At 45.0% G+C, this 17968-nt stretch overlaps 1 protein-coding gene across 1 annotated transcript in view; it reads right to left on the minus strand.

Annotated features, from left to right (window-relative positions):
* Window positions 1-2146: 2146 nt before the first annotated feature.
* Grid1 (glutamate ionotropic receptor delta type subunit 1) overlaps window positions 2147-17968 on the minus strand; it is a 749173-nt gene continuing 733351 nt past the window's right edge. Inside the window, exons 15-16 of the mRNA XM_048339184.1 lie at window positions 15821-16061; window positions 2147-2859 (exon numbers count right to left, since the gene is read on the minus strand). Of these exons, the coding sequence (XP_048195141.1) occupies window positions 2431-2859; window positions 15821-16061 (670 nt within the window). The 3' untranslated portion in view covers window positions 2147-2430. The remainder of the gene's footprint in view (window positions 2860-15820; window positions 16062-17968) is intronic.

A 17968-nucleotide genomic window follows, 5' to 3' on the forward strand; every position in this document is an offset into this window, starting at 1 on the left:
AACACACACACACACACACACACACACACACACACATACACACACCATATCTTTCCCTCCATGACACCCATTCCAAATCACACCATCCAAGAAAACATACTCATTCATGCTATACCAAAGAAGATAGATCATCTCATGGGAAGGAAAAAATATATAGATGGGTATAAGACAAGGCAGTGAGACTTGAGTCTGATTTATAAAACAGAGAGATTATCCATAGAGAGAAAAAAACTGACCATCCAGGGCAGGTATCCCAAAATGCTGATAGGAGGAAGAGAAGCAGGCTCTTTTGTAGGGTGATGGTGACCAGACCTAGGCTGTGCCATGCATACCCGGCTCTGTACACTCGGACTGCAGAAATGTCAATTAATCACTCCTGTAGCACTAATACCAGGCCATTCCCAGCACCCAAAGATAAATAACATAATTATAAACACTCTCTTCCCCAGGGTGCTTTTAACTGACTGTGTGATACAGCAGTTCCTACTGCTCAATCACGTCACTAGGGACTTTAGGAAAGCAATCAATCCTAGGCTGGTTATCACCCTCATAAACACATCTGTCTCATAACTATACAATGGTATAGAAGCAGCAATCGGTAGGACCTGATGTTTCCCCAAGACCACAGACACAGGATGTTAATACCCTGATTTCCGCATCAAGTCAGAGCCCTAGCAGGTGCCAGAGGCAAGTTGTATTCTCATTCCTGACTGATTCCATCAGAACCACCTTGATCTCCAAGAGGAAGGATCTGAAGTGATGAGATCCAGATTCCTCTGATTTCTCTACTCCTGATGCTTTTTCTTTTTGCCTCTGCCTCTGTGACTTCTGTTGCTCTAGAATGCGTGATGGAAGGAGGGAGTTTTTAAGGTTGGCCTAGCCTTATGAGGTTTCCAACGAGCTCAACCATCACCCTAGGGACACCCGGGGGGCATATGCTCTAGAGTAGTCACTGCTTAAGGACTCTTGGCCTAGAAAAGGAGGTGAAGAATGGGGAGAGGGCTAGTGTGGGAGTCTTACCCTCCTAGCTGACTTCTGAACACCTAGAGGCATCACTTAATTTGGGAGGCTGGGAACAATTCCCCTAAGAATTAGACTTCACAATGTAGAGCTGTGCTTCACTCCTAAGGGTCAAATCTCTTCCTACTTGGTCCTTTATCTCTGTCACACAGCTTCTATCACCTAGGGCATCTTCTCAACCACTTCCAAGAGGACCCTTTCACCTAAAAGCACAGTGCTTCTCTCTACTGCTGGTGTTGGTGACCACATTTGTCTCTTTCCCCTGGGGCCATGAATTAGGGCTAATACTGAGGCTTGAACTCATGGCCTCATCTTCACACATGGCTTCTTCTCTCAGGCTCGTGTTCTACCACTGGAGCCACACCACCACTTAGAGCTTTTTGCTAGTTAGGGGGAGATAGGACTCTCATGAACTTTCCTTTGGGGGCTGACTCTGAGCCTCAACCCTCATATCTCAGCTTCCTGAGTAGCTTGGACAACAGTGCTCAGCCAGTTTTCCTACCTGGCTTCTCATTCCATCTCTCTGTGTAGTCTGTATGACTAGCCCCCTCAGACCAATCTCAATTCTGCCTAGGCTACCTGAGGTCATGCTGGGACCACCATACTTCTTCCACAGTCTATATAACCAGCTGATTTTTCTATGTAGGAAAAGAAAGTTAAAAAAAAAAGACCAGCAGAATGATATTAGAAGATATTGGCATCAAAACCTTTAGAGACTCTCACTTCAATGTGGGTGGCTTCTCTGAGGTTCAGGGGAAGCTTCATATTACACACTGTGGGGTCACAGTGGGGATACCACCTAGAGCCCTTGAGTTGAATTGGCCAGGACTGCCTTGTTTCCAAGGTATTTCCTCAGCACCAGGCTAACAGGAAGCATGGATGGCCCTGTAGCATATGACCCAATGCTCCCAGGTTCCAAACTCGCTTCTCTTCTATTGCAATGGACTGAAGGAGGAAATGAGGGACAAAAGGATTAAAGTGGGAAGCCATGGGGCACAGCAGCCAGCAGCATTCAGGGTTCCTCATCTTTCTTCTCCCCAACAGGAAGGAGCTCTTTTTCTTATCACCCTTCCTGCTCTCAGAAAGGCCCAGGAATGGGGAAAGTTCCTTTGGCACTTCAGAATGATCACAAGTAATTTGCCTTTTTATTCATATAGAACAAAATTTACAAAGTCATTCATACAGTTTTTGTATTTTGTTTTTTTACTGACTTCGAAAATTGGGAATATTCAAAATACACTTTTACCCCACTCCATTCTGTCATTATTTACATATATGTACAAGAAAAATGAAAGAGTCTCTCTGTGTGTGTGTGTGTGTGTGTGTGTGTGTGTGTGTGTGTGTGTTTTGTGTGGTCATTTTCTTGTATTAAAAAGCTCTGCTGGTCGGGTGGGAGGGCAGGCAGCGTGGTCAGATGGAGGTGCCATGGGACGTGTCCAGAGCCTCTGGAAGGACACCTCCAGGCACGGGCTGAAAGGACATGGGGATGGGGGTCTTCACCGGACTCTGTCGAAACAGCCCCCCATTGGGCGATCTGTGTTTGCACTGAATGGAGGGCATGGTGGCCGAGCTGCTCAGGGGCAGTGGCAGGTTGCTGCTGGGCCCTGACGACAGTGTCCGGCTGGTGCCATGGCTGCTTTGCTCGGGCAGAAAGGTGCTGACTGATAGCTGGGTGTTCTGGTATTCCCTTGTTGGCTCCAAAGCTTGGCTGGGAGCCAGGCCTCCCATCTCCAGAGCTGAGAGCTCAATCGATGCAGGGGAAATCTGCTTGTGAGCAATGTCTTCATCCATGAGGCTGTTTATGCGCCTATGCACCTGCTCCAGGTTCACCTCTTTGTCCTGGGGAGAAAACACAGAAAGTTCAGGGAAAGCGCTAGCAGTACACCAAGGCTGGCTTGCTGCAACCTCTGCACACCTGGAAGCACTGGCTTGGCTACCTTGCTGGACAGAGTATCTTTCCTATTGCTCCCATCTCCCCTCAAGTGGGCAGTCAACCCTCTGTTATCTGGGGAATCTGTAGGCCAGGATGCTTGTGCTTATGTACCAACAACCCTGCCATCAAGCCTGCTGTACTCATCTCAGAATAAGTGCCATGCTCAGAAGCAACCCTTGTGACGAAGCACTTCAAAGAACTGTCAGGAACAGAAGGAGGCTAAGTAAAGCCCCATGGGAACAGAAGAATGGTCCTTGCTCCTCTGGTATGCTCCCTTATTAATCATTTGAGTTCACAAAGACTGGATAGGATCATCCCTCACCCCCACCTTGCACAAAGGGAGGCTCAGGTTCACAAAGGCTCTTTGACTTCACCAGAGGCCTGAGTCCTGTGAGTGGTGGAGGCAGCTGGGAAGGGTGGAGAACAAGTGGACTTCTTGTTCTCTCACCCAGAGTTCTGTACATCCAGGGGTGCCAAGAGCAGCACAAGTCCATATTTGGAAGTCTATTAGGGTTTCTAGGTAAAGATGAGGTGTTGGCGTAGTGAGAAAGGACACTTCTCATCGAGTAGATGACTCCCCTGACAAAGGCATAAGGCTACCTGGAAAGATGAGCTCTCTCCATGATGTTCTCACCATGGTTGGGGGCACCACAGAAAGCTGTTTGGTTTGTTAATTTGGTTTAAAAAAGACAAAGATTGCTCTTTTTAAGTGAGTTGATGCTTTGCCTTCAATGTCAGACTGAATCAAGATCTAAGTGGTCACACAGCTTATAAGCTTAAGGAAGATGTCATCTGCTTCTTTATTTGGTTCCTGTGAAGCCAACAGGGTGTGGCCTGCTTCTTCTCCTAGGGAGAAGCTTCACAGATGGGATTAGAAACTGAAGTCCTACTTGTGGGCTGCACAGGTGCCAATGAAGGCAGACCAGATATAACACACTCCACCTCCCCTACCTGATGCCACACTCCAAGAGAAACACTGGGTCCAAACCATCCCTAAAACAAATCTTGTGGGTGGTTCAATGCTGACACCATATTGGTCAGAGGAACTCAGATGTTAGGAAGTCTGAGAAATTTAAGTCTTGATATACGTTCAGAAAGAAAAAGAAGAAAAGATGTAAAATAAATAACAATTGGCGCAGAGATTATTTTGCATTTCTATGGGGCTTGGTATGCAGGACTTTGCTTCAGTAGGCCGCCAAGAATGTCAGACCTGAGTCTCCACTGTATCACCTAGATATAAAGAGTTAACCCCAGGAAGACTCAAATGTACATATGCTAGGCAGGCAAGGAATCAAAGTGCCCTGAAAGTCACCCTCTACCCTAACATTCCTTACCATGGACAAAAGTGTTCACCATTCTCTACACTCCCACAAGTTCATAGTTGACACATAGTGCCTGACTTCTAATGGGGAAACTGTTGTCATTCTCAGAAACTCTCCCAGAGCAGGAAAAATGGCAACGTTATATGACAATGGAGAAATTGTTTCAGACCAGGAGACACTAAGATTAGAGAGCACACTGGTCTGAAAGTAAACTTGGTTCAGTGTCAGATGGCAGTTGGACATAAGTGACAAGCTCCTTAAGGAGAGCCAGAAGAAATGCAGTTCAGCTAACTGGTGCTAAGAGACCAGCTCTGAGCTGAGGCTCTGTCTGAGTGACAAAGGTCATGAGTGACATTGAGAGAAGTGGCTCAAGGACACCAGGCCTCTACTTGACCAGAGAAAATACCATTCATGAAATAGTTTCATTGACTCCTTCAGAAGTTTACAAACTACAGGTGTTCCTCAATTGATGAGATTAATCCTGAAGAGCTCAGCACAAGTCAAAAATATCATTCAGTTAAAAAAATGCATTTAATACACTTCACCTGCCACACACCCTAGCTTAGCAACACATGTAGAGCTTGGGGGCTGGGGATATGGCCCAGTGGCAAGAGTGTTTGCCTCCCATGTAGAGCTTGTTTTCACTTACTATTCTGTGGATGACTAGGAGCTACAGGGTGCTGTCCCCATCAGCACTACCACACTATGGCCCCACACATAGCTTGTCTAGGAAAAGATGGAAATTCAAAATGTGGCATATTGCTTTCTTTCTTTTCTTTTCTTCTTGGTGTGCACCCTGGAGTTTGAAATCAGGACCTTGATGATGTCCCTGAGCATTTTTGTTCAAGGCTAGCACCACACCACTGAGACAAAGCTCACTTCCAGTTTTTTGGTGGTTAACTGGAAATAAGAGTCTCATGGACTTTCTTGACCCAAGCTGGCTTGGAACTCCAATCATCAGATCACAACCTCTTGAGTAGCTAAGGTTACAGGCTTAAGCCATAGGTACCCAGCTTGCACGTTGCTTGTGTAGCATAGTCAACATAAAATGTGTTCATAGGTTGAACCACAGTAAACCAGGGACAACCCATTTATCACAAAACAAATTCAAGTTTCTTGCTTAATTATAACATGGTTGAGCCAGTTATGACCAACTTCCTGCCTTTCTGTGTATTCATTTTAATTTTTGTATGTAAAAAAATTTCAGGTCGTATTTAATGCCTGTCACTTGGAAGCATTAGTGTGTTTGAATCACTCAGAAGCAACGACCTCTTCTTAAATATGTCCACTGTTGATTTGCTTTGAGGACATAAATCTACCCTGGATAACAGCTTGTCAAATGACCTGTCCACCTAGCCAAGAGATAAGACCAGGACCTGAATAAGAGCAAGAGGAGTGGTCTGCAGATTAATTGAAGAGACAAAGAAACAGAAAATGGTTGGTGTTTGGTCAAGGAGGGAAGTGGTGTCCCATCCAGCTTTATGCCCCTGGATCCTGGGCCGCTGGACAAGCCATAGCTCAACCCAGCACCAAGCCTCTATTTCAGCCTGCTGGTTACCAGGATCCCCTGTGATGCTTCTGATAATGGATACAATTCCTTCACCTGCATAAGCCAAAGTCAGTGCCACAACTGTTTTGGTAACTATTTGTATCCACAGGCTACTTTCTAAATTCCAAAAGGCAAAAGACTGGTAACAGAGGGCCTAGAAGGAGACATTAAGAGAGACTACCAGATATTCTCAAGGTTTTCCCTGCTTTTCAACTAGCAAAGCCTGAGGAAAGCTGGATGAGCAGGTTGTCCTGACCACAGAGCCTTTCCCATGCATGGAAGGAAATGGACAGACAGGAGGGTCTATGGATTACTGGAAGAACTAGTTCATTGTGTAACCCTAACTTTCTTCCTTTCTATGTTCTCTTCAGGACTGTAAGGTCCTCAGAGTTCCCTTATGCCATGGTTGTGCCAAAGGTCAATGCTTATACCATGGTTGAGTTCCAAAGGTTGGTCTCCTGTGGGAATGGAAAGAAATGAAGTTAGAGTGGGATTCTTCGAAAGCAGGAAGCAAGCAAGTGGCTTTGGTTTCTATTATGTTCACTCTGGATTCTGTCAGGTGGTAGTGACAACCTGATTCTTGTTCTCAGAATCATTTAAATATTTGGTGTCCAGAAGGCGATTCTTACTCTTTTCAAGGTCTTGAGTGAAAAGAGATAACTTCTTGTCCAAGAATGTCACAAGGAGTTGGACAATTGAGAGTAGAGGGCAGAGGAAAGACCCTTCCCTATCTACGGCCAGGCAAACAAACATTGTGAGCTTCAGTGGAAAGACAGACCAATCAAAATCCTCTGAAGAAAAACGTAAGAAAGATCGCCCACCACAACTCCCTCTCTGAGACAGATGCCTTCACCACTACCATACCAAGGAGAAACTACAGAAAGCCTGGTGCATTGTGAAAGTGACAGGGCACAGAGTCCAGTCTGATATGTTAAATACAGCTGTGGGGAGATGATCAGCTACTATTAAGGCACCTAGAAAGCACCAATTCAGGAAGAGACCTGGCCGTTTCACTTCAAGACAGTGTTTGTAGCTGAGTGCTGTAGTTCAAACCTGCAATAATAGTTACTTGGGATGTAAAAATCAGGGAACAGTTTTGGGAGATCAAGAGGTTACATTTTAACCAATGTCTAGGCACTGTGGTCCATACCTATTATTGTTTCAGTTCTTGGGGAAGCACAATGGCTGGGCACAGTGGCTCATATTGGTCATCCCCAGAAACATAGGGAAGTACAAGGAGGTGAATCATAGACCAGGGCACACAGAGAACACACCTCCATAATATCCCATGAGAGAAAAAAGGCGCTGAAGGTTGGCTTAAGTGGTGGAACACCTGCTAAGCAAGCATGAAGTCCTAAGTTCAGTCCCCAGTACCATCTATTTTAAAGAAAAGAAACACAAAGATAGTGTTTCTGAATAAATACTGTGTGTGTGTGACTGTGTGTGTGTGTGTGTGTGTGTGTATTTATCAGTACTGGAGCTCGAACTCAGAGCCTTATATTCTTCTTTTGCTTACTAGCTCAAGGCTGGCAACTCTGTGACTTGAGCAATACCTCTACTCCTGAATAAATGCTCTCTTAAACTCATTTGTTTTCTTCTTGCTTCAAATTAAGGATGAATGAATCTGTTCCCAGGGCTGGGAGGGCATGCAGTGTGAATCAACTCCCAATTGTGGCTATTAATTAGCCTTTAACCTCTCCACATCAGGACACACAGAAAATGTCCACAACAATTGCAGAAATTTTCTAGCAAGAGCGTCCCATGCCAAACAGCTGTCAAAAATCCAACCTCCTTGCACTGGGACCTCTATTCAAATTCCATTATCCCAGTAAAGCCAATGCTAAGACAGAGCTTGGGAGAGGAGGGTACCATTGAGGAAAGTCTGACATTAGTTGTTTAACTGGTTAAAAAAAAAACAAAACAAAACAAAACAAAACAAAAAAAACGAGTAGAAAAAGAAGAGTAAAGCCTTCATGACCTCTATGAGAAACAAAAATGTAGCCTGTCTGAGAGTCTGTCTCCCAATGTTTTCTTCATGCTTCCTGCTCTTATGGTTCTATGTGGACCTGCAAGTGATGAGCAAAGTACAGATCATCTCATTTAAGGCCCTAGCAACCTCATCTTCTTAGATCGCCTGGGGGTCACAGATTTAGCACCCACAAGGTCGTCTCTAGTTGTACCTCCTCGCGTCCCTGGGCCAAGGAAATAAGCATCAGGAGTAATCAGCTTACTCAAGGAAAGAGGCAAGAGTAATTTGAATAATTATTCATCTTTGAGACAAAATGGTGCATTATATAATGTTATGCAAATTCAAATAATGGGCTTTTTATGTGAACTACATCAGTTTACATCCTCATTATCCCAAGGTTTCCACATTCAGCCAGGTAATGACAGCAGTGGAAAGAGACCTGAAAACTTCCTGTAGCTTTTATTAATCTAGCATAGGTAACTGACCTAGTCAAACATCCCAGAATCTGACATAAAACTCCACTGGCTACATTTACCCATGATTCAGCTAGATTCCAGCTCTGCATTTCTCACCCCAAATTAAACATGAGGAACAGATGCACCAACAGAGGTTACTAGGGAACCTCTCTCAGGCATTGTCTTGCAGAGAGATAAAGTTCTGTAATTAAGCCGCTGTTCACCAATGTGGAAATAATACAGTGTATTGGAAAACGGTAATTAACTAAACTATCATCTATGTAACAGCCAGTTACACGTGGGACTCGTTAGACCTGACTTTGTTTGGAATCCAACAGCTCCCACTTTAAGTCAGGCAAGACCAGAACTAGGAATGAGGGACTTCCCACCTGACTAGAATGATGGTTGCCAGCTCTCTGTGCTAACCACCGAGACAATCCAGGTGGTAAATGAGACTTAATGGCTGGGAGAAATGCCACTGAGGTGGTCCTCTTAAAGTGTGTCACCGAAGGCTTAGATTGGGCTAGGGGAGGAAGTGTCATGGTTTGTTAGGGATTCATCTTGGCCTTAAGGGGGGAAGGGTGAGGAGAGCGCTCCCGAGATGCCGCCCTTCCCCCAGCCCTGGGGCAGTGTGGAAGTGAGCCATACCTATCTCCTTCTGGGTCCAGACCCAGAAGGGGTAGCTTTGAGACCATCCCCCACCTTGCGCCAGCAAGCACGTGTGCTCTCCTTTCGCAGGCTTTGCCCAGAGGGTGGTACTATGGGAAGTGACATTAGCCCATGAGGGAGGTCCTTGGGAGCTGCTCTTGGATGGACAAGCTCGCCAGCCTATCGCCAGCTCATGCTCAATCCTCGTCATCACTACTATATTACTGTGAGCCCCTCCCGATTAAATTGGATTGCTCTTCGAAGCGTCTCTGAGATCCGTCTGTGCCTGGCTTCCTTGGTGGGTAAGGAGGGAGGAAAAGGGGATCTCGTTCGGCCACGTGCACCTTAGGCTAGCCCGTGTCCCTTCGCTCCACCTTGGCTGCCTGCTGGTCAGGTGCCCAGGGGAGAGGGTGAAAAGGGGAGCACTGATAAGGGAGTAAGCTTAGCATCCCCACACCGGGGGAGGTAAATCTAGCCCAGCAATGGTTGGATAAAATCAGCAGCTCACCCTCACCTTAAGGATGTGATCTCAAGAGAGATCTCATGGACAGGTCTTCCAAAGCATCATGGCAGAGTTTTGAGTAGCTTAATCACAGAACTGAGAGCAACAGGATACAAGAGAATAAACTAAGGCTAGGAGTGAAGTGATTTGCTCAAGGACACACAGTGCTATGGTGAGTGAAGCATTAGGATTAGCACTCACACCTACCTTGCTCCAAAACCTAGATGTTTTCCCCCCACCATGTCAGGTCAGATATTTACCCAGTCTCACCATGAAGATTTATCCACACCTTAGCAGAAAGTTGATGGGAAATTTTAATCCCTAACAGAATATCAGAAGCAAATGTAGTTTATCAATTACAGTTATCCATATCTCCTTACAGTGTTCCTTTGGGAAATAAGGCCCAAGCCTTATGGAGCCTTCAAAAGGCTCCATAATTAATTACCTTAGATGCACAGCCATAATTGAATGCCATTGATCTCACTGTAGTGATTACTCAACAATTTAACATGAATAAGATTTTCTTTCTAGGAGCCCATGCTAGTTAATTCGAATGAATGAGTAAATACGTTTGAGTTCCTACTACCAGATGAACTCATGTTCTTAGAAAAGCATTCATCTTTGGTCCTTGCCACACAGAAGACGTTCAAAACTTTAGTTATATTCATCATGCTCTAACAAGGGCTTCCAAGTTTCAGAAAGAAGGCAAAACAATGAGAATTCAGAGGTGAGGAGTTGCTGGCTGACTTGCAATAGAGACAGGCAGGTAAACCATTACTGGCAGTGTATAATTGCATCTAACAAAGGAAGTAGCCAATGGGCATATTCAGGGGAAGCTTTGCCAGTAGGCTGGTTTGGAGATTTGCAGTGATAAAGTGCTCAGTGCTGCCCAGTGCTGGTGGCACACCTGTAATCCTAGCTACTTAGGAGGCTGAGGTCTGAGGATCACAGCTTGAAGCCAGCCCAAGTAGAAATGTCTGTGAGACTCGGCTCCAATGAACTTTGGAAAAGACAGAAATGGAGCACCCATGGCTCAAGTAGTAGAGTGCTAGCTGTGAGCAAGACTGCTCAGGGGCAGCACCTAGACTGTGAGTTCAAGCCTTCGGACTGACACATCCACACAAAAAGTGCTCAGTGCCCTCCAACTGGAAGGTCCTGGGCTGAGAACTAGAACATGCCAAACTGGCTGATCTCAATAAAGTAGCTATCACGTTAGGCTCAAGTTCCAACAGAAGAGAGAATCTGGGGATTAGAGAAGTAGCTGCCTCATCAGACGACTGACCAGGGAAAATCTGTGTCACACCATTCATTTCCTGAATTTTCTGGGGGGAAAAAATGCTAAGATTTGTATCTGGATCCCGGCTAGGAGCTCAGTTATTTGTGGGGGAATCCTAGCTAGGAACTCCGAATCCAGCACTCGGGAAGCCAGTGCCCTGGCTCTACGACAAGCCTGCCTCCAGGGGGAGCAGGTGCATTTGGGCTCTTGGGGTCCTTAGTCACTTCCCTGTCACCTTCTGAGGGTACAGAGGCCTTTCTCAAAGGTGAAGTAGATAACCTGTAATTTGTCCAGCACAGGCCAGGTACCCTAAGGTGTGATTGGCCTCTTCCATACTCTCCATCATCCATTCCCCCATCCATAACAGGCAACAGCCCCTGGTCACCATGAATCAAACATGTCTCTGGGATGGGAGTAGCGTTCAGGCACTTTGTGCATCTTTATTGATTGAAAGTGTTACCATAAATGAAAAGGGAATTGGTGCGGAAGAGAAAATCCCCACACAGGAGAAACAGTTATCAAAGGAAGAGAGGCAAAGAATAGTGTGGAGATGAAGATTTGACCTTCTAAGAAGGGCCCAGACAGATGCTGACCAGACAAAGAGTCCAGCCGTCACTCAGCCTCGTGCCCTCAGCCACTCTCACCAGCCATCTCCTTCCTGCTACTGAAGCATGGGGCTAGGGAGGGTGGGTAGAGGCAGGAAGCAGCAAGAATTCCAAGCTTCCAGCCTAGTGATGGATGATTCATCTCTCAATCCTCATGTCAGCTCCCATTTGTGCAGTTCTCATCTTTATTTCATGAATATTTTATTCTCAGAGCAATGACTCCACGTCCCCCATAAATCTAGCGAGTGGCTCTTTACTGCATCCTCTGAGCTTGATGCACTCACCTGCATTGGGTAACTACATAATTGTCTGATTCCTCAGGAAAAAAATATATGAGCTCAAAGGCACATGAATATTAAGGGCTTGAAAGCACATTACTACTCTTGCCCAAGTAGGTGTCTAAACTCTGAAGACAATCTCAGAACAAGCCATTAAACACAGCTTGGGCTCCACCCAAAGACAAGTTTCCAGCTTTTAAGAAATATGGTCAGTGGCCCCAAATGAAACACTTTAAGAGCAACTAGACACTCACCTAATTGCAAATGTTGCTCCATAAAATACAAGCCACAGTAGATCTAAATTAAACACTATCATTATTTCTCTATGGTTTGAAAGATACACTTCTAAAATATGGTCATTTAGCCCTTTCCCTGGTTTCCATTCCCTATTTGGATGATGAATTTATCCTCCTTAGCCAGGCATAAAAGTCCTGGGGAGCAGATCCAGCCTTCCACAGCCTCTTCCACCAGCATCTTCCTCCTCCCCTCATTCCCTGTTAACCCTTTGTTCACCATTCACTACCTCATTTCATCTCCAGCTCTATGGTTTCTTCTAATTCTCATCACTCTTGTCAGAACAACTCAAGCCCCAAGAAATCTTTACTACTCAAGATTTTTACTCACTGCTACCCACTGTGGCCCTACAATGAGTTCGCTGGACTGGGGGGACCCCTGTGTGTTGTGGTGGTGTCTGCTGCTCACTTCAGAACAGCTGAGGTCAACAGAATGGGGTCTGCCTGGCATGGTCTGTGTTGTATCTGCCAGTGAGGTGGTAAATTATCTGAGAGGAGGTGTCAGACCCCAGTCAGAAAGTTTATTAAAGGAAGAATGAAGAGAGATGGAAGACATCTTAAATTAAAAAAAAAAAGGTGGCCAGTGACTCATGCCTGTAACTCTAGCTATTCCAGAGGCTGAGATCTAAGATGGACCAAAGCCAATCTAGGCAGAAAAGTCCATAAGATTTTTATCTCCAATAGCTCTGGAAGTAGAGCAATGGCTCAAGTGATAGAGTACCAGCCTTGAGTTTAAAAAAACTAAGGAACAGCACCCAGGCACTGAGTTCAAGATCCAGAATCTGCACTCACATGCACTCTCTCTCTCTCTCTCTCACACACACACACACACATACATGTGCGCACACACAGAGACACACATATACACACCATCTAAAAGTAGGAAAATAATATGTGTTTCCATGCAACACCATAATGCAGGATTAACTGCAGCTGCCCTGCTTCTCTGCCTGCCTCACCATGGATGCTCCTTTGTATCTAGGAGCAGACTGGCAGCCAGGGCAGGGAGATCCACCTTTTAGAAGCAGGATATGAACATTCATCTTCTTGCACCCAAGATGTTAGACACCAGGGCATAAGCAAAAAGGGAGCTATGGTTGATAGCCTTGACTCTTCTTTTTGCCTCCACCTTCCCACATCCCTATCTATGTCTTTCCAGAAAAAGAAAATTATCCCTTTCTCTCTCTCTCTTTTTCTGTCCCTTCCTCCCTCTTTTCCTCCCTCCCTCTTTTCCTCCCTCCCTCTTTCCCTCTCTCTCTCTTTCTCTCTTTCACACACACACACACACACACACACACACACACACACGTGCACGTGCCTGTATACATATAAACTATGACAATTCTGGGTAGTTGAGGCTGGAGATATCATGACACTGGAAGTTGTAAAAAGATGAAACTGAAAATAGTTGTAAAGGGACAAGGCTGAAAATAGACAATGTCTTCCAATTCAGAGGCTCCTAGGAGATCTATGAAGAGTTTGAACTTGATCTTATGTCCTGGACCCCAACTTGCCCACATCAGCAAAGCCACCAACAGTGCAATGCTAACCTCTGCTACCCTGATTCAAGGGGCATTTTCTTTTCTTTCCTGTGTACGTGTGTGTGTGTGTGTGTGTGTGAGAGAGAGAGAGAGAGAGAGAGAGAGAGACAGAGAGAGACAGAGAGAGAGAGAGAATGTCCTGGGCTTGAACTCGGGGCCTGAGCATCATCTCTGAGCTTCTTTTGTTCAAGGCTAACACTCTACTACTTGAGCCATAACTCTGCTTCTAAAGTATACACACACACACACACACACACACACACACACACACACACACACACTTTACTGGAGATAGGAGTCTCACAGACTTTCCTGCCCTGACTGGTTTTGAATCACAATCCTCAGATCTCAGTCTCCTGATAGCTGGGAGTACAGATGTGAGCCACTAGCACCCAGCCCATGAGGCATTTTCAGAGGATATCAGGTGGCAGGCAGTACAAACAGTGCAAGAGGGGCTGGTTATGAGTCAGCTAGTGTCTCTTTTATCTACTCTCTCTTCCCTCTTCCTATTATGTATAACTCTTGGACCAGCCCACTTTGCCCACCTGCTTCTGTGCACAATCTTGATTTTGGCAGTGGTGGTGAAAGGGCCCTGGCCATGATATGCATCAGACATGATGTAACAGCTCCAGAGGCATGTGGGGTTCTTCTTGAAACCACTTGTAAGAATAATTCCCAATCCCTCCCAGTGACTTTGAACAAAAGTTTCCAGTGGCAGCTGTATTCTGGTGGTTCATGCACATTTTTCTAGCCACTCAGAAGCCTGAGAACTGAGGTTCAAAGCCAGTCTCAATAGAAAGTTCATGAGACTTTTATCTCCAATTAATCACTAAATTATCAGTAGAAGCATTAACTGTCTCACTCAGTGAATTCTCTTCAAGCTTCTTCCTTCTTACCTTGCTGTGATCCAGGAGTGACAGGGGAGCTATGGAGGTGGTATTGGAACCACAGCTTGTATTTTCTGACATGGAGATATACAATGGCAGGAAGGGAAGACAGATGCCCCCAGAATATTTCAACACTGGCTCAGTAGTGCCCTTCTTCCAAGGAAAGGAAAATCAGATGACAGAGCTCATTGGGATGAATAGTCAGTCAAGGAGGATGGAAGGAAGCTCAGCAGGGACCAGGGACTTCCTTACAGACTGGTGAATGACAGCATGGCCAGCCAATCAATGCAAACTACAGGGATGGTGGCTAAGAAATTTGAATTTACTGTCCAGAGGTATCAATTCACAGCCCCTAAATTAGACTGTGAAGGTTCCAGTCAGCTCACCGTCCTCCTGGTGGGTTTTTACATTTTCCCCTACCCCAGTTGGTTTTATCTTTCCCCTGGACCCTTTCCTCTAAAACCATTTTTATGAAATTGTCCTGTGGCACTTGACTCACTGGGAAAACAAAACAATGAACAAATCAGGACAGTCAGTTGCCTTCCAGCTCCCTGTTTGGGATTTCCATCCACACCCCAACAGTATCTGTAATCAGGGCTATAATTCTACTGGTCACTGAGGTGTATGAGCTGGAAGTGACAGTAGAATGTAATGCCTGTGCTGATGCTAACTAAGAACACTGTCAACAAATGGCAGTCCCTGCTGCCATCTTCTAGAAGAACTGTCTCCTAGTGGCCCTTGTGAAGGCTTTATTTCAAATAATTCCCAAGATGAGCTTAAAAAAGAACTTACCCCCCACCCCATATGAGAAGCGTTAAAGCACAGAGTTAACTGTGGTCTGCACCCACGGGGAGGGAAGCCTGCTGAACAGACTTACAGTAATATCCTCAGATGGGTGTCCCAGGAGGGATGTGGGCAAGGCCAGGCCCTATAAGAAGGAGGGAGGGGAAGGAAGGGTAACAGGAAAGACTGGGGATTCCCTCTGTGGCTAGGTAAGCAGGGCCCCCAGGGCCATGGTAAGAAGTCAAAGAGAAGCAGGAAGGAACATGGGCTCCTCTCTTACCCTACAGGTGGTCTCTCCAGGCCAGGGTGGAGGCACATGGGCAGGGCAGGGTGGGGAAGGGCTCTCTGGCGCTGCCCACGCTGTACTTGCTCTACAGATAAATACAGGACTTTAGTGGCCATGGCTGGCACTTGGTGCTTTCTTCAAAATATGAAACTATCCCCTGCATTTTCCTCTACTGTTTTAAAAATGAAAACAAAACCAGGCAAAGGAGTGACATTTTCCAAAAAGAAATGTACTCGTTACCTGACTTATGAAACTGTAACCCCTTTGTACATCATCTTTATAATAACAGTAAAATATATTAAAAATAAAAAGTACAAAGTAAAGGCAGAAACCCTCCCAATATAAGTTGTGGCTGTCTCCCAACTAGATGACTCAAGGAAACACTAACTAGAAGAAAACAACCCCCCAAACAGCCCGGTGGGATCCCTCCCTCCTTGGTTGTGGCAGACAGAGGCAGGGCCCCAGGTACTGACCTCTTTGGGGGTCTCCTGGTGGCACCGGTTGCTGTTCCACCACAACTCCAAGGCAGCAACCAGGCAGGCAAGGAGAAGACCAATCGCCAAGATGCAGAAGACGCCAGCAAAGCTGTGTAGTTTCAGGGATTTGCCGTCGGCCTGGGCACTGGCATGGCTGGTGAGGTCACAGCGGCCAGTGTGAGGCCACCACTTCTGCTTGAGTACGTCTAGGTCCCCTGTGTCCTGCAGCTCTAAAATCCTGCAAGACACAACTCAGGTGAGCCACAGTCTCAGGTCTCATCAACTCAGTTCTGGCCTCTGCTGCCATGATGATTCCACTATGCACAGTCTTGGGTCATCATAGCAACTCTCTGCCTCAATTTCCGCTACAATACATTCTCCATACTACAGGCACAGCAATATTCCCAAAATGCTCATCAGCTTTTATCTTTTCTCTCCTCAGCAACCCATCTCCTCTCCTCTGTTGTCCCCAAGTCCAGTAGCAAAATAGAAAAATAAGGAATAAATAAGATAAAATAGGGAAATATGTTAACAAATCAGGTAAACACACAGACAGTGTATTTAAGACATTCGCGACTACAAAAATTATTTAAAGGGGTAGATTGGGAAGGGAGGGTGAGAATGCTGAAAGGAATGACATTGACCAAATGTACTCATAAACTGCCTTACCAAATGCCAACTCCTTGTTACAGCAACTTAAACATAATAAAAATACTTTAAAATGCCTTATTTAAAACCACAATGGACACAGGTTGCGCACATCTAATCCAAATACCTAAAATGCTCCCCAATCTGAAAGATTCTGAGGGCTAACATGGTGTCCCAATTAGAAAATTCTACATCTGTCCTCTGATGGTTTGATGGATACAGTTTCACATGCAAGATTATTTAAGATAGTACATACAATCTCACACTTTGGGTATGGCGTATATATAAAATGCAAATTCTTTGATTAGACCTAGGTCTCATCCCCTAAGATATTTCATTATATATGTATTTATACATATATAATGAGTATATATGTAATGATATATAATATATAATGGTGTGTAATGATATGTGATATATTATATAATGACATATTTATATGTAATTATATATTATATGATGATATATAATATATAATGCACTATACATATTCATTTAAAAAGCAGAAGAAAAACTCCAAAGCATTTCTTATTCCAAGCATTTCTGACAAGGAATATTTCACATATCTGCTCTAAGTATCCCCTTCTAGTATGCACACAATTCTTCACTCATTCATTTGATGTGTAAAGTAATGCCTAATACTGCTGAGCTTAGTGACTCAAGGCATAAGAACTGGCCTTAAGACAAGCAGAGCAAGCAGTGTAAAGACAGAAGCTGTGATAAACACAATGAAATGAAAGTACAGGTGACAGGAAATTACACATTTTGAGGCCAGCTTAGCCTAGAAGGCTAAGGGGGATCTTGTGAAAGAAATAATAGTTAAATCACACCTGAAGCATGATTTATCAAAAAATAGCTCATACTGGTCTAGCACATTCAATGTGCCAGGAAATATCTGCGTTAAGTGTTTTGTAGATAATGATGAATCTTTTTGTCAATCCTTTGTGAAGGTTATTTCTATGTTTCCAGTTTTACAGAGAGAGAAATCAAAATGCCGAGAGATGAAATGCCTTCCCAAACCTAGTTTGAGGTCGGTAGCATTGGCATTCAATGAGGCAAGGAAACCTCTTCCTGAGACTACAATTACATAGAAATGTCTTGTCTGGTGCAGGGGTTCATTATGTTTAAGTGACTAGAACATGGCCAGTGAGGCTGTGGAATGGTGAGTTAGGAGAAGGGTGGTGTGAGAAGAAGAGAGTACAAGACAGGCAGAGCCCAGGCATCTGGATTGGACTTATTCCATCCTGGAGGGGCAACTCCTACTGCTCCTTGCTGTCCCCCAGGGAGATTTTTTAACTGTTGTATTTTGTAGATTCCTCCTGAAATCCAGGAGTCTAAAAAGTGAACCAGTGACAACATGGACACACCCACAAACTGACTCTATATATCCAACCAAGCCTTTCCATTTGGGGAGTCATGCTCATTGAATCTGGACCAGTCAGGCTGGGTACAAAGAGCAGGCTTTGGAGTCACCAGATCACAGCCTTGTTATACCTG

This window comes from Perognathus longimembris, chromosome 2 (genome assembly GCF_023159225.1).
Source record: "Perognathus longimembris pacificus isolate PPM17 chromosome 2, ASM2315922v1, whole genome shotgun sequence".
NCBI classification, from domain to species: Eukaryota; Metazoa; Chordata; class Mammalia; order Rodentia; family Heteromyidae; genus Perognathus; species Perognathus longimembris.